This window comes from Xenopus laevis, chromosome 8S (assembly GCF_017654675.1).
Source record: "Xenopus laevis strain J_2021 chromosome 8S, Xenopus_laevis_v10.1, whole genome shotgun sequence".
Classification (NCBI taxonomy): Eukaryota; Metazoa; Chordata; class Amphibia; order Anura; family Pipidae; genus Xenopus; species Xenopus laevis.
The window spans coordinates 596,744-624,338 of NC_054386.1; the positions used below are offsets into that span (position 1 = coordinate 596,744).

The 27,595-nt window shown below is 40.3% G+C and overlaps 1 protein-coding gene across 1 annotated transcript; it reads right to left on the reverse strand.

Annotated features, from left to right (window-relative positions):
* coch.S (cochlin S homeolog) lies at positions 1 to 26,217 on the reverse strand. Its single transcript, XM_041574992.1, has 12 exons — positions 26,150 to 26,217; positions 17,795 to 17,852; positions 17,643 to 17,684; positions 15,424 to 15,580; positions 11,607 to 11,740; positions 7,496 to 7,555; positions 6,809 to 6,853; positions 4,689 to 4,836; positions 4,499 to 4,602; positions 4,056 to 4,282; positions 2,034 to 2,550; positions 1 to 551 (listed from the first exon to the last, which is right to left on the reverse strand). The coding sequence occupies exons 2-12, from the start codon at positions 17,829 to 17,831 to the stop codon at positions 376 to 378; spliced, it is 1,647 nt and encodes a 548-aa protein (XP_041430926.1). The 5' UTR covers positions 17,832 to 17,852; positions 26,150 to 26,217; the 3' UTR covers positions 1 to 375.
* Between the last annotated feature and the right edge of the window lie 1,378 nt (positions 26,218 to 27,595).

Sequence of the window (27,595 nt, forward strand, 5' to 3'; positions counted from 1 at the left end):
AGAAAAAAACTATATTTCACATGCCACCAAGTTTTATAGATTTTATAAAAATATAGATATATATATAATATGCTGTGCCCATTTGGATGGAGAAAGGCCAGTGATGTTGGTGCTGGTAACTAGTTGGTCACATTTCTAGTAGACCTGCTGTGATTGGCCTAAATCAAATAGGAGAGTCCTAATGACAAACCACCCAACAGATATTGGAAATGATAATATTTAACATAATCTTGGTTGAAATAGGCGATTGTAAGTGTAGCCCTAGTGTCCCTGTAGCTGATGGGTATAGACACTGGGTGTATCATGATAACCAGCAATGAGAGGTCTCTGAGCTCCTTTTCTCCCATTCCTCTCACGGGGGTCTTGCTGGGTTCCTCATTTAGGTGAGTCCAGGTAGTCTCTGCAGATTCCACGGATCAAGTCTGGAGTGATTTGTTCCAGCCCAGGAAACTCCCTGGTGAAGAAGGTGTGGGAGTCTTTCGGGGTAGATGCCATGTCCTTCAAGTCTTCCATCGGTGCCCACGCTACACCCACGGAGAAAACCGTGATACCTGTAATCACATAAGGGCAGTTAATATTCACTGTAAACTGCCACTGTAGTGTCCCAAAGGGTAACTCATCTAATCAACTTAATGTACTGAGGCATTTCACTTTCTTTCTCTACTTCTGGGGAATTACGTAATAGTATTTGTTTTCCCTCTGTTTAGTACAGGATGAATGTTGCTGAATATACAGTAGATAAGGTACCAATTAAATACTGTGTCTTCTCAATCAGTTTCTCCACTTGTGAAGTATATTGTCAGCACCTTGGAGCAGAGCAAGTTAAGGTGGCCATACATGGAGAGATGGCGATGTCGCCAAACGAGCGGATCTCCCTCCGATATGCCCACCTTGAGGTGGGCAATATCGGGCTGATCCGATCGTGGGCCCTAGGGCCCAACGATCGGATCCTAGCGAACAGGCGGTCGGATTGCGGGAACACACCAACAAATAGATGCGGCCAGATGTCCCATCTGATCGAGATATGGCCGACTTTCGGCCAGATCTCGATCGGTGAAGCCCGTCGGGGGGCCCCATACACGGGCCAATAAGCTGTCGACACGGTCTGTCTGCAACTTTTATCGGCCTGTGTATGGCCACCTTTAGAATGTGACAATATTATCTGTGCAAACTACCAACAATTCCTACTGATTAGATTCCAGAGTGTTTTCAGTTTTTTTGGTACCCCAGATGCAGTGGTGTAACAGGCTGACCCCCTCATGGGGATGGGGGTCCAAACACACATCCACAGACAGTTTCTCTTCAGCCACCCCATCCACTTGTTCATTGATGGAAGGTGGCACAATCCAAACTGCAGTGTGGGCTGGGGAAGTAGTTACACCAGTGCCGTGAGGTACAAGCAGATAGTAGTATAGGCCTTCCTATATGTTTCTCTACATAGATGACATCCTTCCCCATATCATTAGGAGAATGCATGTTAAGCAGTGTTCCACTGCAGCTTCTAACTAAATAAATGTAATATAGCCTTCTATGGAAATTCTGGGGGAATACCATGGGAAATCTTGAAAGCTATAGGCAGCTCTAGGCATCAAACACACCAGCACTTGACTGCAGAAAACACCCTGGCCAGGCTGTAATGGCCCAATCAGCTCACACAATGCTGCAGGACAACCCCACACTGGATAGTCTCTACCTGTTATATGTTTCAAGGCTTCTTCACTTTGTGTAAACAAACAATGGTGTTAAGACTAACCCAACATGGCGCTCCAGCCTGAAACGACTGTGCGTATCATTGCTATTAGATATATTACAACCTACATCCTTTGTATCAGCCAATCACTATGAACTGCTCCCCAACCTTGATACTCTGCCCAAGCCTGACACCAAACTAACCAGCTCTTGTTAGGCAATAGCCACATGATACAGGACCACGTTGCCATGTGACCTTAACTTTTGGGAACTGAAACAAGTTGGGGCAACAACTAAACAAATGTGTATAAAATAGAAGAGTAACATAAGGACAACTGATGTACCTGATTTGTGCGCTGAGCTGGCCGGGCCCCTTACGTCATCGTACGACTGTCCATCAGTGACGATGATCAAGAAGTTCTTGTTATTCCCACCCTTAGTTGACGGAAAGAGATTACGCACAGCAAAGTTGATGGCATCCCCAGTGGCAGTACCACCACTCATGTAGGGAATACCTCGGAGAGCGCTCAGCACGTCGTCTTTATTGGAGTAGTCATGGAGACCAAATTCGAGGCGTTGGTCATAGGTGAATTGGACAGCCCCTACTTTTGTACCAATATCTGAGACTTCAAATGCTCGCACTACATCAGCCATGAAATCTAACATCATGCGGAAGTTCAGGTCCCCGACACTGCTGGAGCCATCGATGAGGAAGCCAATGTTGACGGAGTTGTAGCAAGTCTTGCTGCAAACGAGATGCTCGTGGGAGCACAACTTCTGCATCAGCGGTTTTGCATGCTTGGCCGTGCCAAACCAGCCTGGAATGTGGTAGGAGAAGTAGCCGTTGCTTTTGCAAACTGCCTAGAGAGATGGAAGGCATTGGATAATTATCTCATGTATATAAACCAGTGGGAAAATGGTGCCTCTTAATCTTTTCAGACAATACTAAAAAAGCTGTTTAAAGGGATTATTCCCCTATGAGTTAACATTTAATATGATGTAGAGAGGGATATTCTGAGACAATTTGCAATTGGTTTTCATTTTTTAAAATTTGTGGTTTTTGAGTTATTTAAATTTTTTTCATCAGCTCTCCAGTTTTCCAGTTCAGCCATCTGGTTACTAGGGTCCAATCAACCATGCACTGATTTGAATAAGAGACTGGAATATGAATAGGAGAGGGGCTGAACAGAAAGAGGAGGAATAAAAAGAAGCCATAACAATACATTTGTAGCCTTACCGAGTATTTGTTTTTTTAGATGGGGTCAGTGACCCCCATGTAAAAGCTGGAGTCGGAGGAAAAATGGCCAAAAGTTCAACGGCTATGAAAAATAATTAATGAAGACCAACTGAAAAGTTGCTTATAATTAGCCATTCTATAACATACTAAAAGTTAACTTAAAGGGGACCTGTCACCCAAAAAAATATTCAAAATCCTATTTTATCACATTAGTCAAGCAAAATGAACTTTAATTCCACTGTTTAATTGATTTGAATCTTGTTTCCTTCAGTCTGGGAATTCATAATTATAACAAGCAGGCAGCAGCCATTTTGTGGGACACTGTTATTAAGACAAGTCTTGTATCATCTCAGAATCTTGTTTGTGCACCAGAATGGGGGACCTGATGTCCATCCCCATGTCCTGGTTACACAATTAAATGGTAAAGAGATTGGGGGGAATGTGGGGAGAGCAGTGACATGTAGGAAGTGCTGAATGGAAAGTGAAAGTAATTGGCTAAGGCATAGAGGAGGGGCAGACAATATTTGATTGACAGCTGAGATATTTAAATGAGCTTACAACAGCTATGAATGCTTTAATAAAAAATAGAAATTGGATTTCATGTTTAATTTGATTTGACAGATTTTTGTGTCTGGGTGGCAGGTCCCCTTTAAAGGTGAACCTCCTGTTTAAGGGATAGTAACACCAAACATGTTACCAACCACAGGGCAGAATTCTAGAATTTCTATCAGTCTAAAAAAAGGGACATTGATATAAAGAAGGGCCTAGAATGTGAGGCTACTTTGCCTTCTTTTAGACACACTACAGTTCTGGTAGTAAATAGTAACACATATATATATATATATATATATAGTAACACATGTAACACAAAGGAAATTGTTTAGAGAAAGTTAGATTGTTTTAGAACTATAATAGTAAGTTGTCAGATGTGTTATCCAGTAATGTATTTATTCGTATATGTTTTATTTTGCCTTTTTAATAAAGTAGTGGTTGTAGAAAGCAAGAAGCGTGAACTCAGTCTTTACACTTATTTATAATAATAGTGAAATATTTAATACACTATTTTACATAATTGGCGAAAGCCAGCGATCTTTTCCGAATCGTCAGAACATTGTGAAGTTGTTGTTACCTTGTTTATAAAATCGGTGTCCTGCACCATTCCAAGTTCTTCTGCCGCTGGAGGTGCCACGGACACAATGAAGACGTTGATGCCAAACTCTCGGGCCACAATTGCTGCCTCCTCAATGTTATCAGCGGGCCACCCGTCTATAAACACCACCATGACCTTTGGAATGCCCTTTCGGACCCCATTAGCAGCAGTGAAAAAGCTCTGGGCTGTGTGTTTTATAGCTTTGCCTGCAGGAGAAAAGAACAGAAAGTCACCCGTCTCCTTTTGGCAAATAAAAAGATCCCATTGGCACCAGCAATACAGTGGGCCTAAAATTGACTTAATACAAAGCAAAGCTTTTCATCAATGGAGGAGAACCAACAAAAATAGTAAAGATTCCCTGCATGTGATAAATGGTCTCGCAGTATATACCTAAATATATATATATATATGATAGCATTTACCTGTATTGGAGTTGCCCCCTCTAAAGCTGATCTCCTTCACCGCAAACTGAACGTCCCGGGGGGCTGTAAAGTTATTCAGAAGGAACTGAGACTTGGGCTCTTCACTGTTGGGAAGGAAGAGATAAAAAACAATTGTTTGTATGGTATATCCATGAAGTTGTAGGTGGTCTCTTCTTCTACCCCTCATTACCTTGCCTGAACTACACCCACATGGGGGCCTTCTGTGCCAATGCCCAGCAACATGGACACCCTGGCCACAAAATTCTTCTGCAGGTTAAAGCGACGCTGCCCAATGTTGTTGCTGCCGTCAATAACGAAGGCAATTTCTGCTTTACAGTCTGAAAAGAGAAGAAAATGCCTTAATGTTACTTGAGATCTGTGGGCAATGGTAAGACTAAAGCTGGCCATAGGTCTATGGTTTATGGGGAGCTTTAGACAAGGGCATATTAGGAAAGGCTACAACTGCAAGATGAACAATAACATCTTCTTAGAAGGCATTAGACATGGCTCATTTACATAATGGGGACAAAATGACAGTTGTAAAGCACCCTCCCCCTGGTGGGATGTGGTCGTTCACTACAGTTGCCTCTACCTGCACCTCCACAAAGATAAAAAAGTACAAAAACAAGAGTGTACAACTGCACCCAATAGATGACCTTCATCAATAAAATCATCAAAATGTAAGTTTTCAAAAAGACTATTCACTATTTTCAAATAAGATTGTTACTCTTACTCTAGTTCCATGCTTATTCACCAGCCTGATTAGTATTGGCTTTATCCCAAGCACAAACCATGTTAATTAACTCAAAAATAGTCCATTCCCACCTCTAGACTCACCTTGACAACCCTGGGTCAATGTACCCTCCATAGTCATGTGCACATTTCTCTTCAGTCCTCAATGTATTAAATGTTTACAAGTCCTGTGCAAAAAAGTTATCTGAACTCCAGCTCAGTAATGTTACATCACAAGCCACTCCTCTGGTCAGAATATCTAGACGAGCTTCCAGAACTTTACATGGTTTCTGAATTTGTTCCTCGCAATTTGGTTTAATACAGCTAGAGTGATTAATTAATTTGGCAGTTACTCCAGCCTCATTAGCAATAAAGGTAATTCAGAAATATAACGTGTATATATTAAATAAAGATTCATTTTGATGCGGTAACAGTTGACCTTAAAGCCACCTTGGCATAGACTTGACTGCCTCCTACTATCTGGGATACAACTATTCTTGCTGGATTTTTAAAAAATGCACTCGTAGGGGCCCATTTACTTAGCTCGAGTGAAGGAATAGAATAAAAAAAACTTTGAATTTCGAATGATTTTTTTGGCTACTTCGACCTTCGACTACGACTTAGAATCGAGCGTTTCGAACTAAAAATCGTTCGACTATTCAACCATTCGATAGTCGAAGTACTGTCTCTTTAAAAAAAAACTTCGACCCCCTAGTTCGCCACCTAAAACCTACCAAAGTCAATGTTAGCCTATGGGGAAGGTCCCCATAGGCTTTGCAGTCTTTTTTTGGTCGAAGAAAAATCGTTCAATTGATGGATTAAAATCCTTAGAATCGAACGATTCGAAGGATTTAATCGTTTTCATTCGATTGTTCGATCAAACTATTTGCGGCAAATCATTCGACTTTGATATTCGAAGTCGAAGGATTTACATTTGACAGTCGAATATCGAGGGTTAATTAACCCTTGATATTCGACCCTAGGTAAATCTACCCCTTACTGTCTCTTATGACAAGGGTGGCCCTAAAACCCCCTTAACCTTTATATTTATTAAATGCAGCTTGAATCATGGTTCCTTCTAGATGCAGATTATCCATAGACACAACTCTCCAACGACTCTTATACTGAGATATTTTGAAGCATTCAGGAATAAATCTTATAATTGACTAATGAGTTGACCCCACAGGTTTCTCCTTTGCTGCCCCTTTGGAGAAACCCCAATATTTAACCGACTGGATTTCCTTTATTGGTCGCTAAAAAGTATTAATTCTTTACGGGTGTTCAAGTCGATCTAGTTGAGAATGCCAATAAGCCCAGTTAAAAGTTATTTCCATGTTATAGGTATCTGCATGGCATGCCTTCATAGCCTAGTTTGGTTCCTTGGGCTTGAGTCCCCTCCCTTTGAGAAGGTACATGTATTCTAGAGAAGATCTCATGCCTATTTGGGAGGGTTTCTAGGAAGTAGCCCCAGTACAGACCCTAAAACAGAATGTAGTGTAATGAATAGTTGTATTCACTCATTGGGTAGATGTTTTCATGTCTCACTATATAACCCATAAACTGGATGTTGCACTTTACCTTTGTTGCCTGTTGACTTCTGTGGAGTCTTCTTCGGCCGTTTGGCTGCACAAATGGAGAAGAGGAGAATGAAAATAGAACTTTAACTGGCAACAAAGACATTTTCCTCAAATTAAAAATCATGTTTGGCCTTTGGATGTCTCTACCAGCTGAATCACTGCTGGCCAGTGGATTATGGCAGTTGCATCAACCCTTGTAGACCAAGTAAGCCCAAAAGGTTCTGCATGTGACTGGTCCAGTTGGGGTGTGACTATCACCCACATTCATAGAAATTATGTTTCTACTTAAAAATGGCACCCACATGCTGCTCCATACCAGTGGAATGGTCCTGCTTTTATGTTTGTTGGACAGAGCTGCATGTTCTCTTCAGAAGGAGTTTCCTTTTTACACGGGACATAACAAGTCAAGCTCATACACAACGGTGCATTGAGAAGCAAAGTTGCAGTACAAGGGGTCCTAGGGTGCAATGAGTGAGTATGAGTTACCTCTGAGTACTCCTCTGAGTTTTCCTCCCACACTCCAAAAACATACAGACAGTTAACTGGCTTCTAATAAATTTCAACCTTCGGTGTGTGAATGTGATAGAGACCTTAGATTGTAAGCTCTACTGTACTAGGGACTAATGTAAATAAATTGAATAAATGTGTTGGCGCTACAGAAATTAAGACCCCACAGCAGGTGACTTACTTGGAGCGACCTGAGTGGCCACTGGTTTTCCTGAAACCTCCAGCCCTCGACTTACGGCTTCTGCAAGTAACACACAATTTGTTAGTTAGCGCAACTAGTTAGTATTAAGTTGCCTTTCAATCTCTTAGAGAGATCAGAGATCAGATCTTCGTTTTATCGACACTCAAACCCTATTACTTGCCCAGTTCACGCAGTATCACTTTTTAAGTCTAGGAAATAAATATTCTGTGATTAGTTGTGTATCTTTTATTAAAGAGTCTGGACACAAGGTGAGATATTCGCTTGATTAGCTTGACACTAGTTTGTTGTCTGGTTAATCATATTATCATATTGTATGGAGAGTCCTTTAGCTTTCATTATTCTCTGCATATGATTGGACCAAAATGAATGCTGAATAACTACTCTCAACAAATGGGAAGATACTGAGATGTGAATAAAGTGTAAATATTTCTTTATATACAAATGAGGAAAGTCTGGCCAAATTGGGGATGTTCACTCTGGAGAAGAGGCGCTTAAGGGGAGATATGATAACTATGTATAAATATATAAGGGGATCATATAATAATCTCTCTAATGATTTATTTACCAGCAGGTCTTTCCAGCTGACACGAGGTCACCCATTCCGATTAGAAGAAAAGAGGTTCAGCCTAAATATTTGGAAGGGGTTTTTTACAGTGAGAGCTGTGAAGATGTGGAATTCTCTCCCTGAATCAGTTGTACAGGCTGATACATTAGATAGGTATAAGGAAGGGTCGGATGCTTTATTCACAAGTAGCTCCTCCCAGCAGACAGGAGGGAGCCAATGAGATTAGAGGAGGGAAAGGGGTGTTACAGGGAGAGCTGGGAAGTGAATCAGAGGTACAGGCTGATACATTAGATAGGTACAAGGAAGGTTCGGATGCTTTATTCACCAGTAGCTCCTCCCAGCAGACAGGAGGGAGCCAATGAGATTAGAGGAGGGAAAGGGGTGTTACAGGGAGAGCTGGGAAGTGAATCAGGGGTACAGGCTGATACATTAGATAGGTACAAGGAAGGGTCGGATGCTTTATTCACCAGTAGCTCCTCCCAGCAGACAGGAGAGAGCCAATGAGATTAGAGGAGGGAAAGGGGTGTTACAGGGAGAGCTGGGAAGTGAATCAGGGGTACAGGCTGATACATTAGATAGGTATAAGGAAGGGTCGGATGCTTTATTCACCAGTAGCTCCTCCCAGCAGACAGGAGGGAGCCAATGAGATTAGAGGAGGGAAAGGGGTGTTACAGGGAGAGCTGGGAAGTGAATCAGGGGTACAGGCTGATACATTAGATAGGTACAAGGAAGGGTCGGATGCTTTATTCACCAGTAGCTCCTCCCAGCAGACAGGAGGGAGCCAATGAGATTAGAGGAGGGAAAGGGGTGTTACAGGGAGAGCTGGGAAGTGAATCAGGGGTACAGGCTGATACATTAGATAGGTATAAGAAGGGGTTGGATGGTGTTTAGCAAGTGAGGGAATACAGGGATATGGGAGAGAGCTCATAGTACAAGTTGATCCAGGGACTGGTCCCATTGCCATTTTGGAGTCAGGAAGGAATTTTTCCCCCTCTGAGGCAAATTGGAGAGACTTCAGATGGTTTTTATTTTGCCTTCCTCTGGATCAACTGGCAGTTTATAAATAGACTTAAAAGGTTCAACTTGATAGTTTTTCAACCTAACTTACTATATAACTAGGTAATGTCGGCCTAGTTTCTTGGTGACACACGTCTAAGAACTGAAACACAATATTCTTTCAGATGGTTTAAAATAATTCTTTGGGAACTCGAACCCTCTAATCCCTTCAAATGTTCTCCTCCAGAACTACAATCCTAATGAATACTTAAAGGAGAAGGAAAGCTACTGAAGCAGTTTATTACCAATAGATTAGCCACAATAGTACAAGCTAATAACACTATTTATTCTGCAGAATACTTTACCATACCTGAGTAAACAGCTCTAGAAGCTCTCTCTGTTTGTTTAGGATAGCAGCTGCCATATTAGCTTGGTGTGATTTCACTTCCTGCCTGAGTCTCTCCCTGCTCACTCATAGCTCTGGGCTCAGATTACAGCAGGGGGGGAGAGAGGAGCAAACTGAGCATGCTCAAGCCCTAGCCCTGGAGGTTTAAGCTGAAAACAGTTAGTCTGATACAGAAGCCCATGAGTACACAATAGAAGGAAAGAAATGTGATGTTTGACAGAGGACTCAGAGCAGCATTACTTTGAGGCTTTACTGGTGTATTTATATAGACCTTTCTGATAAAATTTACTTACTTTTAGCCTTTTCTTCTCCTTTAAGGAGTTGTTTGCAGGGCTGGGCCAAGTTATGAACGTGAGCAGAGTGAGCTCATTAACCTGCTGCAAATTCGAGTTTCGTGTTTATGTGACTTTTAAAAGAACTTGTGGAGGCCTCTTTATTAAAGGTCAGATTGTCCATTTGTCATTGGATTTATTAAAAGATCCGAATATGAAAATTACGAACAAAAAAGCCCACGAACAACGTACTAAAAACATGACTAGCAAAGAAAAAATCCGGAAAAAAAATCTCTCTAAAAGATTGAATTAATGTAAAGCCGTCCAATAGCAGATCGACAACTTTTACTTGACATTAGAGGTTTTCATGGTTTTTACACTTACGGTAATAAATGTAAGATTTTTAGAGCTTTTTAGAAAAAAAGGGAGACTGCAAATTTTTTTGAGATTTGAGATAAAAATCGCCAATTTGAATATAAACCTCCCCTTACACTGCATTGTTTAATAGCTACAGATTTATTGTTGAAAGCTTAAATGGAATTAGAGCAAAAGCAAAAAGTGCAACGTCTCTGCATTACTGCGAGAATCCACTTTATTGCCACTAGATGTCACACACGAAACGAACGAAACGCACAAGGACGCGGTTATTAACTCCGCGTTAGTACATTTTATGATGAGAAATGAGTTTGGCAGTTAATTGAGGAGACATTAATAAACCTAAAGCTGATTCCGGCCCAAGCTCCTTTATGACATAATGTAACTCCCAGTGTAAATTCTAAGGAATATTATTAAAGTTAATTGAGTTCACAGACAAAGTAATGATCGTGTCTCACACCCACCGGGAAGTCTAAACTGCGGCAGCTCAGATGCATTTTAATTTCCTAGACTATAATTAATATTTCTTCTCTGTACATATTTTGTTATTTCAATGAAAAGGCAACACAAGGCAAATACATATTTCAATCATATTCACTGTATGAAGTTACCAGAATTATGGCAAGTCCATCTCCCATTGACATTTTTATCAAATAATTCTAATTTTTACAAATTATTGTTTTTTTTTCTCTATAATGTTAAAACGGTACCTTATACTTGATTCTACCTAAGATATAATTAATCATTCTTGTAGACCAAACAATCCTATTTGGTTTATTTAAAGGGGACCCGTCATCCAAAAAAATGATTCCAAATCCTATTTTATCACATTAGTCAAGTAAAATGAACTTTAATTACACTATATAAATTATTTGATTCTTGTTTCCTTCAGTCTGGGAATTCATAATTATAACAAGCAGGCAGGAGTCATTTTGTGGGACACTGTTATTAAGACAAGTCTTGTATCATCTCAGAATCTTGTTTGTGCACCAGAATGGGGGAGCTGATGTCCATCCCCATGTCCTGGTTACACAATTAAATGGTGAAGAGATTGGGGGGAATGTGGGGAGAGCAGTGACATGTAGGAAGTGCTGAATGGAAAGTGAAAGTAATTGGCTAAGGCATAGAGGAGGGGCAGACAATATTTGATTGACAGCTGAGATTTTTAAATGAGCTTACAACAGCTATGAATGCTTTAATAAAAAATAGAAATTGGATTTCATGTTTAATTTGAAAAGGACTTTTATTATACAGATTTTAGTGTCTGGGTGACAGGTCCACTTTAAATGATTTTTTAGTAGATTTAAGGAGTGGGGATCCAAATTATAGAAAAACCACGTATCTGAAAAGCCCCAAGTAAGTCGGGAGCATTCTGGATAACAGGTCCTATGTATTTACATGCCCCCAGATATGGCACAATAATGACACCCACCCTGTATAGCAGACACCTCTGTCCTATCCACCCACTGTACTTACTGGAGACAGAGAAGGATGACGTCCACATACTGAGGCTCTTTGACTGCATTTCATTTGCATAGGATGCTGGGTAATCTTGTTGTCCCGCCAGTCTATGGACGTTTATCATTCCTCCGTTTTTGGGGAGCACACCCCTGCAGCAGAAGAACAGGCACTGAGACAGGTGAACTTGCTGAGTCTTATACTCACATTAACAAGTCAATCAGAAAAAGGCACCTGCCCTATTATTTATTTTGTAATATGATATTCATTCCAACTTCATATCAACTGGTCTGCACAAGTCATACACTCATATGTAGCTAAAGAAAAAACATCATCTTCCTTAAAGGGATACTGTCACACGAAAACATGTTTTTTTCCAAACACATCAGTTAATAGTGCTGCTCCAGCAGAATTCTGCACTGAAATCCATTTCTCAAAAGAGCAAACAGATTTTTTATATTCAATTTTGAAATCTGACATGGGGCTAGACATATTGTCAATTTCCCAGCTGCCCCCAGTCATGTGACTTGTGCTCTGATAAACATCAGTCACTCTTTACTGCTGTACTGCAAGTTGCAGTGATTTCACCCCTCCCTTTTCCCCCCCAGCAGCCAAACAAAAGAACAATGGGAAGGTAACCAGATAGCAGCTCCCTGGTCCATATGAGTCCAGCAGTCAACACTAAAAATCCAAGTCCCACTGCGACTCCTCCAGTTACAGTGAGAAGGAGAAACAATTGACTGCCTGAAAGCTACACACAGAGTTACACGCAGAGTGAATTTCACGCAGAGTTACATGCAGAGTTAGAAGTGTTGGTCCAGTAGGGTGGGGAACCATGGAGGAGAGAAGTACTTGGTAAACTAATCATCTATATATATCCCTCATTTACAGCCATCCTATATACTAACCGAAGGCCTATCTATGTCCCGAGTGGAGGGGAGGCAGATGCGCACGCAACTTCGGTTAGGATCTATGAGATGCGCGCGCAACTTCAGCCGAAAGACATAGATGCGGCCTTCGATTAGCAGATGTGCTGGAAGGTTAGGATCAGAACAGGTTAGGATCGGGGAGGCAGATGCGCTGGAAGGTTAGGATCTAGGGAGGCAGATGCGCTCACCGTCTCCTTCTGCCTCCCGCCGCCTCTTCTTTCCTGCTCACTCAGGCGGCGACCGCTGGAAGGTTAGGATCTAGGGAGGCAGATGCGCTCACCGTCACACTAGGGGAACCGGTTGCGTACCTGCACGAAAGTCTGTATAAGCGTCGGCCATCTTGCTACTCCTCTGCGACTTTGTCATCCGCCCACTGCCAAATCCGCCCACTAAAGTCTGTATAAGCGTCGGCCATCTTGCTACTCCTCTGCGAGTTTGTCATCCGCCCACTAAAGTCTGTATAAGCGTCGGCCATCTTGCTACTCCTTTGCAAGTTTGTCTAATGGCGGCGCTAGCGTCACTCTAGGAGGGGAACCGGTTGCGTACCTGCGTGGGTGGCCATTTTTAGCAAAACGGGCTATATTATCTCCAAAAAATATTGATGTTGACATGATAAACAACCAAGTGATTGCATTACTTCCTGGACAAAGCTGTGTCTTTCTGAGTACTGACTGTATTGATTCTGAAGACGAAAGTGAGAAACTTAACTTCCCATTAGAATATTTAAACACTATCAACAATGCTGGATTACCACAACACAATCTTATACTCAAAGTAGGAACAATAGTCATGCTGTTAAGAAACCTTAAGGGTAGGGGCACACGGCGCGATTTCGCCGCGATTCTGCGCTAAGCGATTTGTCGCTGCGTTTTTTAAGCCGAAATAGCTTTGCTAACTTTGGCGCTGGCGTCAATGCAAATCGCGGCGAAATCGCTGCGCTAATTCACACGCGGCGATTCGTTTTCTATTGTCGTCCGAAGTTGCCTCGCTGAGCGTTTCCGGGCGACAGTAGAAAAAGAATCGCCGCGTGTGAATTAGCGCAGCGATTTCGCCGCGATTTGCATTGACGCCAGCGCCAAAGTTAGCAAAGCTATTTCGGCTTAAAAAACGCAGCGACAACTCGCCCAGCGCAGAATCGCGGCGAAATCGCGCCGTGTGCCCCTACCCTAACACTAAGCAAGGTTTATGTAACGGTACACGGTTGGTTGTGAAGAGCATGAGACAAAATGTTATCAAGGCAGAAGTGCTTACAGGATCCCATAGCGGTGATACTGTTTTGATTCCCAGAATTGACCTTACCAGTTCTGACCAGGAATTACCTTTTAAACTTAAACGACGACAATTCCCCATTAAGGCTGCATTTGCCATGACAATCAACAAATCACAAGGACAAACATTGGATAAAGTCGGCATTTACCTATCTGAGCCTGTGTTTGGTCATGGTCAACTTTATGTTGCATTTTCAAGAGTGCAGCGTTCATCTGATGTTAAAGTCAAGATTTTAAGTACAGCTCACCAGGGAGAACTCATTCAAGGACAGGAGAACATTTTCACAAAAAATGTTGTTTATAAAGAAATTTTTCAGTAACACTTTACTACCAATAAACTCAAAATTTAAGAATTCTAATAGCAGATAGGTAATAACAAGCAATCGGCACAGATTCACTCTACATCCCCACAAATTAGCGTCGCCAGTTGCTGCCTGGGGATGCCGAGTGAATCAGCACCCATCGCATTTTGCTGCCTCACTGTTGTTACCATTCTTTCATTAACGATTCTTTAGAGAATCGGGGGTTTACTGGTTCTCTCTAATATTAATATCCATACGTTAGCCTTCCTGAAATCATCAATTTTAGGATTTTTTTGTTACACATTAAAAATGCAGCAACAAAACCCAACCACTGTATGGCTCAATAATATAAGCAAATAATATAGATGTGAACTGCAGAGAAACAAGTGCTCCCCATAATCTGCAGTAACACTACCCTTCCAGAGGCCACTCACTTGCTTTGTATATAGTGATATATATGTATATAATGATATATATGTATATAGTGATATATATGTATATGTGTCTGTGCAACCAGCATCAATAAAGTCTGGACGGATGTCATTGGTCAGACCCCAATACTATTACAGTAAATAAGAAGTGGGTGTTAGACCCAGCGCACTGCTGAAAAAGAACTTTAAGAGGAGCTAAATGTAATATCCTATTTAGTGTCCTTTGTTCTTCTAACAGTGTTGGACTTGGCTAGTGGGACACTGGCAATCCCGGCCCATATAGGCCCCACTAGCCCAGGCTCCCCCGATCTTCAATGAAGGAGATGAGCGACATGTGACCTGGGCACAGGGTGGGGATTGGTTGGACATGGTGAGGAGGTGTCTCAGCCCTGGGGGCTCCCAATGCCTCAGTCCTACCCTGTTTACTAATCCCTTGTAGTCGCTTCTTACTCCCATATGTAATATACGTTTAATAGTAAATTTGCCCAGTAGCAGTAACCCATAGCAACCAATAAGATGTTTGCCTTCAAAAAGGGTGACCAGTAAATACTCCCTGCTGATTGGTTGCTATTGGCTTCCGAACCTGAGCAAATGAAGCAACAATTGCTAATGGTGTAATCACCTATAGTAACCAGTAACATTTACACGCACACATCTTATTGGCTGCAAAGAGTTACTGGAAACATTGCTTCTTAGTCTTTCTTCTAATAGTCAATATATAATATATTTCCTCTCCTATGACTGGATGCAGCTCTCATTGCAAATAATGTATTCCAATCAGTAACCTCTTCATCCAGTCTTATATATTTATTGCACCTTCTTTAACCAGAATGTAACATACTATAATAAAGTTTTCCCAGCATGCATCACATAGTGTCTCAGCAAATAGAATCACTGGAATATACCTGTGCAGGGCTGCGCCACAAATACTGGAAACGGCTGCGTAAACCACATCTCCATAGACTGAGAGTTTTTGCTCAGCACATCCAGGGGGACAAAGGACCTGAACCAACTCTTGTTTGAGATCCAGAGCCGTCATTGTGCAGGTGATGGGAATCGGAGCTGAAAGGGACACAGACAAGTCATTCATCGAATGGCGCCGCATCGAAATGACCAATAGGCAACTTTAAACCAATTCATTTCCCCTGCAAGGGAATTCACATTATGGGGTTCAGATTCTATCGGGGACAAAGTAGAAAACGAAGAACAAAGTCCATTGTTCTGCTGCAATTCAGTGTCAGTCTTTGCACCTAGAAAGGGAAAATGGTTGAGCCGGGGAGTGAATAAAGGGCAATCTGATCCTTCAGAAAAGAAAATCACCTGAAAAAGGGACTGAATGTCCCCCCGAAACGTTGAGCTGGACCACGAGAAATGCTATTGAAGATAATGAGTCTGTCATGTATGGGTGACGTGTGGGTGAGACATGGGCATCTACTTCTTCTCCCATTATTGGTCTCCTATTCCAGGGAAATGATGGGCCCAAGTAAAGCAGGAGCCCTTGCACCCCACTCTGTACCCCACTCTGTACCCCACTCTGTACCCCACTCTGCACCCCACTCTGCACCCCACTCTGCACCTAATGCGCTGATGGAAACACATGTACCAGGGGGCACTTACACCCATTTTCAGTAGGTGCACATTGTGGCTGAATTACATTTTTATAGGTGTAAATTTACATCCATTATTGTGTCCAAAACTTCTTGCTACATTTCTAAACATAATTGAAAAAGGAACATAAATTGACTAATAATCACAGTTAAGGAATGATATAAGGAGAGAAAGATTTGTTTTACCCATAATGCAACATCTCGCCCAAGAATTCATTTGTAATTGCAGGAGCTGAACTGGGAGTTGGGCCCATTGTGTCAATACGGACCCCACTGAATGTGTCTGAGTTTAGAGACTGGGTGTAAGTTGCATTAAAACATAAAGATGCAATTAATGCAAAGCTGCTGTGGGAACCCTGCAATTATCTTCATGTTTAGGCTGATGTATCACTGGGCTTCATTAGACCATTCAGCAGAGGACGAAGCTCAGGTGCAACGACTGCAAAACTATTTCCAATTTCCAAATTATTTCCAGTATTGTTACGTCAGCTGAATTTCCAGGGTTTGAACCTGGAGCTTTGGCTCCGCTATTACAGAGAGTGCAATTGTGTTCTTCACACTAGCGACGCGACTCTGATTTTTAAGCGCAGAGCAGTGGTGGGGGGACTGCAGAATGGTCCCTGAGCTGAGCTTCCCGTATGAAAGTCAATAGAGTTTGTTACTTCATTGTTGTGATTAGAGGAAACGTTTCCCCCATAGCAAATTGTGTTATTGTTGGGTTGTGAAGTTGTATCAAGAGACCTCTATATCTTGTACATTTAATGAATGGCATCAGTATGTGGGAAATCTCTGTCCATTGTAGAAGAACTTTGGAAAACCAATTGTGATGGAAGTTCTCCCATTTGTCTCCCTTTGCCTCCAGGACCAGGAATTCTATATCTTTGGAGTTAAATATGGTTTTCCATGTTTTCCCTTTTATTTTACAACTGTTTGTAATTGTATTATTGAATGTATGTCTCTTTTTGTAACATCTTTTTGTATATTGCACTCTTATACCTTTTATAAAATTAAAGAGAATTTAATCATTTAAGTCAAAGTTTTTTTTGGGTCGAAGAGGTCGGTATTTAGCCGAATTCTAATCATACGATCGAAGGAACAACGCATTCGATCCAATTCGATTCAAAGTTTCCCCCCCAAAAAACTTAGATTTTTCAAAGTCCACCAATTGACTCCAAATAGGTTCTAGGAGGTCCCCCATAGGCTAAAACAGTAATTCGGCAGGTTTTAGATGACGAATGTTTGAAGTCTCATTTTTAAAGAGACAGTACATGATAAATTTCAATATTCGAATTTTCTAATTCTTTGCAAATTCAAATCAAATTTAGACTATTCCCTAGCTGAAGTACACAAAAATAGCTTGAAATACTCATTTTTTCAATTTGAAAATTCCCCTCAACCTCTGCCCCTAAGTCATTTTTTATCGGACTGATTGCAGTGACTGATTATTAGAGCAGAATAAAGTATTTGTCCCCCAATGTACAATGTGACTTTATTTGTTGATCACACAATGTACTCACATTCTCCAGGTCCAACGGCTGCTGCCAGCTGCACAAAGATGTCTATAAAAAAAACATTCTTAGAATCACGGGACACTGCATTTTACATTTAATACAAGGAGCAGGTTTGGCCCAGACCCAAGGGGCACGTTCATAAGTAGAAATGGACTTACATGAAACCGCCAGTGTGTACTGAATGAAATGCATCATTGTTGGGTTGATGAACAAAATCTGAAAAGCAGAAAAAAGGAATTAATGAACTTAAAGGGATTCTGCCATGATTTTTATGATGTCGTTTTTATTTCTAAATTACACTGCAAATAATTCACTGTACAATATAAAAATGAATTCCTGAACCAGCAAGTGTATTTAGTTGTAATATTATTGTCAGGTCATTTTGCCTGGTCATGTGCTTTCAGAAAGAGCCAACACTTTAGGATGGAACTGCTTTCTGGCAGGCTGTTGTTTCTCCTACTCAATGTAACTGAATGTGTCTCAGTGGGACCTGGATTTTACTATTGAGTGTTGTTCTTAGATCTACCAGGCAGCTGTTATCTTGTGTTAGGGAGTTGCTATCTGGTTACCTTCCCATTGTTCTGTTGTTAGGATGCTGGGGGGGGTGATATCACTCCAACTTGCAGTACAGCAGTAAAGAGTGACTGAAGTTTATCAGAGCACAAGTCACATGACTGGGGGCAGCTGGGCAACTGACAATATGTCTGGCCCCATTTCAGAGTTCAAAATTAAATATAAAAAAATCTGTTTGCTCTTTTGAGAAATGGATTTCAGTGCAGAATTCTGAATGTAATATAAACTTCCCCATACTGAACTAAGAAACTTTCTAAATACAATCAATTAAATATTCTGCATTGTTTCTGAAATAATCAAGTTTATCTTCACTATTCCTCTCTCAGCATCTGTTTCTCTTCATTCTCTCTTCATGCAGCAGTTGGGTGTCAGATATTCACTGACAGTTACATCCAATATATCTTATAGGGGGGCTCCTTTCCTAGCAGATGAATTAGAGCTCACTCAAATAACTGATTCCAGTACAAACAAAATCTAACAAAATAACTGCCTTTTGCACAAATTCTGCATGTAGAGAGACATGATGTCTGGTGAGTTTAATAGAGTGAGCTCTAATACATCTTCTAGGCAGAAGGAGCCCCCCTATAAGATATATTGGATGTAACTGTCAGTGAATATCTGACACCCAACTGCTGCATGAAGACAGAATGAAGAGAAACAGATGCTGAGAGAGGAATAGTGAAGATAAACTTGATTATTTCAGAAACACTACAGAATATTTAATTGTTTGTATTTAGAAATGTCCTTATTTCAGAATGCTAAAGCTAATATTAAAATGTCATTTTCCCAATAGTTTCACTTTAAAGTCCTGAGGACGTCAGCCACTTGCTGCAAATGATTCCTGACTATATTTATTCCTGCACTAGATCTCTACGATACAGACTTTAACATTAGTTTTGAGGATGTTGGTTAAATGTTCCTGGCGCAGGTTTAGATAATGTCGAATCCTAGAGATTTTGGAAAAAGGGAGCAGTTGTCCTTTAGAGACAAGAGAAGGTTTGTGCTGAATACACATTGCAAAGCAGAGATTGGATTTATTCACTTAATGAGTAACTTGGAAGGGAGCGAATTGAGGCAAAGTGAGCTGAGTTGGAATAAATTTCAGCCTTTCCGTTTCTCCCCAGTTGATGAGAACATTGTGAGCAGGAACATATGACACGGGGGAGACATCTCAGCTTTTATAAATACCCCCACTCACCTTTTTTGTATTTAATGAAAATGCAGTACAGTAAACATGAATATTCATATAAATCCATAACAGGATGATGGAGCTAAACAATAATTAACAAAAAGTATAATCAAAACATCAACTGAAACATTTAATAAAGAAATATAGAAAGTTTCCGAGTTTCCTTTGCTTCAAGAAGACTTATGGCTTTATTAGGAAGAGTCGTGTGTTGGGTTGGAACTTTTTAAAACGGCTTCTATTTTAGTCCTTTCCGTGCAATTTACATTATATAGAAATGTTTTCCATTTAGACATGAATTTGGAACTTTTTTTTAGAATTATAAAGTTTGTAGGAAATTGCTTCCAGAACACATAGATCTTGTAGTTCAGTTATAGTTTTGTTTAGGGGCAGATTTATCGAGGGTCGAAGTGAATTCGAGTTAATTTTCGAAGTAAAACAATTCGAAATTCAAAGTAATTTTTTGGATACTTCGACCATCGAATAGGATACTACGACTTCGAATTTACTTCGAATTTGATTCGAAGTAAAAATAGTTTGAATATTCGACCATTCGATAATGGAAGTACTGTCTCTTTAAAAAACGTTGACTTCAATACTTTGCCAAATTAAACCTGCCGAAGTGCTATCATAGCCAATGGGGCCCTTCTACAACCATTTTCTAAGTCTTTACACATTGAAGTAAAATTGTTCGATCTTACACTAAATTTGTTCGAATCGTTTAATATATTTTCCTGAGAATCTGTTTAGTTCTAGACTGGGATTTGTATATTTACTAGACTCCGAGAACCATTCAATAATGTATCGAGTCAATGCTGAAAGATTAAAGGTTCTATAATCTGGAACATTAAGGGGCAGATTCACTAAGCTCGAGTGAAGGATTCGAATGAAAAATACTTCGAATTTCGAAGTATTTTTTGGGTACTTCGACCATCGAATTGGTTAAATTCGTTCGAATTCGATCGAAATCGAACGAAATCGAACGATTCGAAGTAAAAATCATTCGACTATTCGACCATTCGATAGTCGAAGTACTTGCCCTTTAAAAAAAACTTCGACCCCCTACTTCGGCAGCTAAAAGCTACCGAAGTCAATGTTAGCCTATGGGGAAGGTCCCCATAGGCTTGCCTGTGATTTTTTGATCGAAGGATTTTCCTTCGATCGTTGGATTAAAATCCTTCGAATCGTTCGATTCGAAGGATTTAATCGTTCGATCGAACGAAAAATCCTTCGATCGTTCGATCGAAGGATTAGCGCTAAATCCTTCGACTTCGATATTCGAAGTCGAAGGATTTCAATTCGAGGGTCGAATTTCGAAGTATTTTTTACTTCGAAATTCGACCCTTAGTGAATCTGCCCCTAAGTCCACCATTGATTTTGGGGTTTCTCAGTTTCCTTAATGCGATTTTTGGAGATTTTCCCGTTCCATATGAATTCAGTCAGTGTAGAGTCAAGAAGATTTATGTCGGTATGTTTAGGAGTAGAGGCAAATTGATCATTGGATAGATACATTTAGGAAAAACCTTCATCTTGTAAAAGGTTACCCTCTCTTTCAGGTTTACAGGAACATTTTCCCATTTATCACAAAAAGTTGTAATGTAATAAAGGAGGGTCATTCATTGAATATAATCTGGGAAGATCAGATGGTAGATTTATTCCAAGATGTTTTATAGATGATTTTGATTTCCCCACTCACCATTTAGGTCATTTTAGTTATAAATCTTGTGTCTCATTGCCTTAAAGGAGACATGTAGAATAAATGAAAAGTCACTAATATTGTAGGCAATAATGAATACTATGTGGTGCTGCTTTTATTTTTGGCTGTAAATTAATATTGTCTTCAAAATTCACCCCTTTATTGGAGCTCCCCATAGATCTTCTCTGGTCGCTGTTTCAAATGAGGGGTGGGCGTGTCCCTGTCAGAAGCACAGTAGGAGGGGACAGCCAATCACAGCCCTGCAGTCACACACGCACAGACAGGCTTCAGTTCCCTATCAGGTCCTGCTAGCTGCTGATTGGTTCCTGTCCTACAGTGCAGTGAGCTGAGTGCCGCCACCTCCCCTGCACCAGACAATAATTAGGGTATTTGCAGAAATATTCAATAAATCAGTGTGAAACACTCCTTTTTACTCTGGATATGACAACATGCAGTGTGATAGTCTCGGTGCAACTGTTACAGAATTTATATAGAGAATGTGCACACAGCTCTCAGCAAAGAACTCCAGTGGGAATGAACTTCACCTTTTTCTCTAGTGTATGATTTACATACAAATAACAGGAACATACTTCTGCAGCTATAGACGGATATTGACCATAAAGGGACCCAAAGAAACCCATATTTACTGGAGAAAATACAACTGTAATGGGACAAACACACAATCCCACATGAACAGAAGAGGCACATCAATCAGTAAAGATAATTGGATTAAAAAACATTGTCACTGGCGACTTGTGGATACAGGCTTGGGATCCGTTATCCGGAAACCCCTTATCCTTATCCTAAATTACATAAAGGCCGTCTCCCATAGACTCCATTTTATCCATTTCATTTTTTTTTTTTTTTGACTTTTTATTTTTTTTAAAGAATGATACAGGAACAATGACAATGAGTAATCACAAAAATCCATATACAGGATAATGCATGTAAATAGTAATCAAAATGAAAATGAAAAGAGAGGGAAAAAAAATAAATACATTTAAAAAAAAACAAAAAAAACACACAAGTACATTAAATACAGTAATAAATTTCACTTGCTTCTAGAAGGATCGTGGCCTTATTAATTAGAGTCATGTGTCGCAGTTGCACTTTTAAGAATGGCTTGTATTTTACATCTTTCACTGCCATCTAGGGTATATAAGAATATTTTCCATTTTCACATGAATTTGGAACGTTTTTTTGAGTTACTGAATTTGTATGAAATTGCTTCCATAACACATAGGTCTTGTAGTTCAGCTGGTTTCTTTTAGTGTAGGAGGGTAAGCTTGGATCCAAATTTTAAAAAAAATTTCCTTTTTCTGTGTTAAACTAAAACAGTCGCTTGTACTTGATCCCAACTAAGATATAATTAATCCTTATTGGAGGCAAAACCAGCCTATTGGGTTTATTTCATGTTTATATGATTTTCTAGTAGACTTAGGGGCCGATTCACAAAGGGTCGAATATCGAGGGTTAATTAACCCTCGATATTCGACTGGGAATTAAAATCCTTCAAAGGATTTTAGCGCAAATAGTGCGATCGAACGATCAAAGGATTATTCCTTCGATCGAACGATAAGATCCTTCGAATTGAACGATTCAAAGGATTTAAACCAATATCCTTCGATCAAAAAAACTTAGGAAAGCCTATGGGGACCTTCCCCGTAGACTAACATTGAGTTCGGTAGCTTTTAGGTGGCGAACTAGGGGGTCAAAGTTTTTTCTTAAAGAGACAGTACTTCGACTATCAAATGGTCGAATAGTCGAACGATTTTTAGTTCGAATAGTTTGATTCGAAGTCGTAGTCGAAGGTCGTAGTAGCCCATTCGATGGTCGAAGTAACCCAAAAAACACTTTGAAATTCAAAGTTTTTTTACTTCGAATCCTTCACTCAAAGTTAGTGAATCGGCCCCTAAATGTAAGGAAATACAGAGGTCTGAAGCATTCTGGATAACAAGTCCTATACCTGTATTATGGTTCAATACCTTTGATTAATTCTAATAAAAGCCAAGTGCAAGAAACTTTCATAAGAAGGTATATATAGAATTTTTCCATGTGCTGAAGACTCTTCAGGCTATTTAGACACAGAAGATGGTCAATAGTAAAACTTCCTACTCACCAAACTCTACAAATCAACATACTTCAAGCAAATGTATACTAAGTCCACAATGGCTTCTAGAATTGAAGGTGGCCATTCATGCAGAGGTCCCCTCATTTATCAAGGTTGGAAAAAGAAGCAAATTTCTCCCCAATACGACCACCTTGAGGTGGGAGATATTGGGCTGATTCAATCATTGACTCTAGGCCCTGATGATCGGATCACAACAACGAGAATACCAACAGTTGGAACCAATGCAGTAGAACATGGCCAATTGATATCTGTTTTTAATTCAGATAACTATTGGGTGAAGCCCGTGGGAGGGCCCCATACACTGCCCAATAAGCTGCCAATTTAGTCTGCCTGCAGTTTATATCGGCCGTTTATGGGGAGCTTTACACAGTATTTATCAATGATAAGTTGCTTTGGTTATTTGCACTGGTGTAATGTAGCAGCGATTTCAAACCAAAATGGACAAAAATAGATATTCACGCAACAGATATTTAACATTTTTATAATGAAAGCCTTTTCCTGTTTTCATTCAGTCACATAACCTTCATCATTGTTGAAGTTGATGGGTCTGAAACTTTGCGGGGGTGGGGGGAGTCTGAAGGCCAGTTAGGGACATATTTGGGTAAAATGCATATTTTGTGTCCTGGATTCTCATTGAAGCCCACCCCAAAGGGCTTTACTGATCTGATGTTCTTAGAACTGTGTTGAATGTCTAATAGGGGATTTCTTACATGTATTTGTAACCTGTTTCTGAATTGTAGAGGGGCCCTAATTAAATACTGGGCCTCAAAGGGATAATAAGACGTAAAAACCACTGATTTATATGTCAAAGTCTTGTAGAACATGATCGCTCCACACTTGCTAGACCTTCATTCGGTGAAATACAGACCATATCCAGTAAATGTTGACTTACCTCCTACAGGGAGACTTCCACTACTGGAGCCAAATGACAAGACAGGGCCTCACATTCACACTTAATTTCAATTGGATGATTTCTGCTATAAAGCTTTTATAGATCCATCAACACACTGAAGAACTCGGCCTTAACTCATGAGAAACAGCTGCAACCATGCACATTCAATTGTTCTACTGGATCCATGATTGATAAATTCAAGGTGGGTCAAATTGCTAGATCAGGGTGTTCCTAAACAATCAAATGGCAAGTTATCCTTGAAATGTGGTCAGTTATTAACTATAAACACGTCAAAGGAATCCTCAGCCAACCAGATTCTCTATTTTCCCTAACATATTTTGAGAAGGTAAAATATTCTTTCCCCACTTAGAGACACTTTCCTAGTGTAGTGGTTCTGTTTCTTGGCCAGTGGCATTAATTAGTCATGGAAGAAGCATTCGTTCATTTGCACTGGGCCCATGGTAATCCCATTAATATTTTTCCGATTTGAAATATTTTATTTGGTTTTCACAGTTAACCATAAAAATCAATATGATAACAAATAGCATTCAGAATAAGAAGATTAATACAATGACATATTATACAGAATGTATAACTTACAATGAAGTACCATTAATAATTTTAATAGGGTAAAATAACATGATTTAGCATTGTATGACCAGTGCAAAATACTAATTACCATATATATATAATAATCTTTACTGATCATGTGACACAATCTAATAATATAATATATTACAAAGGGCTCTCTGGCTGTATAACTGTATAACGTTACCACCTGCCAACATGTTTCTGCTTTTACACACGACTGGAAATCAACACATAAACAAAACAGCAGAGCTCTAACTAATTGTAAGAGATTTGCAGGTGCATTATAGAAGCATAATTCCAAATGATTTGCCAAACAAATTATTATAATACGAAGAGAGAGGGAAAAGAGTAACAAGTCACAAGTTGAAGATCACACCATACCTCCCAACTGTCCCTTTTTCGGAGGGACAGTCCCTCTTTTCACAGCTCAACCCGCAGTCCCTCGTTTGTACTGGAAAGTGCAGTTTTTCTCTGCACTGAACAGCCAGAAAAATAAACAAAGTTTCTAACTTAATTGGCTTTTGGCAGAGAGCCCAAAACAGCCACAGGTGCAAATAAGATACTTTGTAACAATTTTGAGATAAGCAAATAAGTACCCAGCAATAAGCCCCATACCACTGTTCTATATGTTTCCAGTAATAACCCACACAGAACTGTCCTATGTGTGCCAAATAACTCACATAGTACTGGCCTACATGTGCCCAATAATAATCAACATGGCACTGCCCTAAATTGGTTTAGTGATAACCTATACAACACTGCAATACATGTGCCCAATAACTTACACAACACTGCTCCACATTTGCCCAACAACAACCCACAAAACAGTGCCCTACATGTACTTAGTAATAACCAACACCACACTGCCCAACTAATAACATAAATGTCCAGTAATAATCCAATATAATCCATGAGGCAGTGATTTAATGGATCAGAGATACCCTATATAGTGTAGTGCTCTAGTTGATTGTCCAATGATATTAACATCCCAGTACAAGCTTATATTATTGATCAGTACCTTGTAATAATTAAACAGTGCGAGTGGCCATGTATCCCATAATGCCAAAGAGGCAACATTATAAAAATAATGGCCTGTGCAACAAAAATACAACACAAATTGTGCCAAATGGTCCTTAATCCCAGCACGGACGTCACTGTGCAATGAATGTGCACATATCAAAACACATTTTCTTGTATGAATTCTTGTATGAATGTGCACATAACACTATTCTAACACTATTGTAGATGAAAGAATTGGGAAAACCTACACCTGAAGGCAGGACATGTCCCAAAACCCACAGCAAATACAATAAGAGGAGCCCTACCTGTGTCTCCAGCAATGCCAGTAGTTTGTGCTCAAATAGTCCACGTGTAGCAATGGAGAGTAAAGTAATGAATTGTTACACAAGTACACACTCACTCACACTCATCTGTACTCACCCACCGTAGTAATTGATGTACAATGTGGAGTGAGAGCTCCTGTGTGGGCTCAGGCTGCCTCCTCTCTGCTCGGCTCTAGCACTTCTCTACGGAGGATTCTTATAAGCACAGAAGGACCAGTAGGAGTTTTCATGAAGAGGAGGAGGCTCCGGCATGGGATGGGTGGGGGTGAAGATGATGGTACATAACATCCCCTTCAAAATCTTAATAACAACATCAGGACACAATACATAATTCTATTTCATTCAGTCTGTCAGATCTCTTTGCTCTATTATATTGTCTATATTGTCATTTCTTCTGGGGGGCACGGGGACAGTAACAAACTTCCAATGCCTTATATATATATATATATATATATATATATATATAGCTCTTTATAGGGGTCTTTGATTTCAGCTTGTCCACCCTGGGCATTGGGTATGGATTGAATTTAATTAATTCATTTACTTAATTACAAGAATAGAGACTACATTTCACTTAAGAGTTAGAACGATGGGACTAAACCATTAACTGTGAGATTCTTCTATTAGTGTCACAATTATTTATTGCTTCTCTGTGAGCCTCAAGTTCTCTATAGGGTATCAGACTCACCTCCCCACCTATGATCCTCAGTCTTTCTAAGGCTTAATTAGATTTATGTGACATACTGTATTTGAAAGGGTTTCAATTATTCGAAACAGATAAAGGTGCTACAAATCTCTAATGTCGATACACTCACCAACAGGGGCAGGCCAAGCCAAAAGGGGACCCTAGGGAACCTGGCCGGCCACCTTGAGGGGTCGAGGGAGGGGGTTAGCAGAAGTAGACATCCCAGTGAACCCGAGAACCAGGGAGCAGGCAAACTCGTACTAGGGTAAGGCCCTTCAACAGGCACCTGTCCAGTGCCCCCTCATTGATGTGCCCTAAGCAGGTGACTCTTCTGCCCACCCCTAGTTCTGGCCCTGCTGCCAAGTTGAAACAGTGGTCCGGGTGCACCAGCCCCTCAGGTCGAGAATAACCAACAGCAATACCAATGAAGGGGACTTTAGGCTCAGTGGAAAAACCACATGGTCACAAGTATAAAGTAAAATATCTCCATTTTTGGTTTCCTACTGGCCCTACACATTTCGTGCCTCTAGGGCACTTAGCCATGGGCCCATAGGCTATGAGTAGAGCCTATGAGTAAGTGTTCTGTAAGGAACAAAACACGTTAGGCTGTTCGAATAAAATTACTTTTTAATCATTAATTCATGTTCACTAGTACTGCTCAAACTTTTTGCTGGTCCTTTGCATGCAATTTTTTTCATGAGCGGTTAGTGAAGACACATCGATCTCAACTAGTCCTTCTACCTTTCCCCACAAGTCCCAAAACAGTGGACAATCACTCACCATTAGAGCATTATACACGAAAATATTAACCACAACAAATCTAGGATCTTGGTGTCCACCAGTCTGGCATGAACCAGAGCTT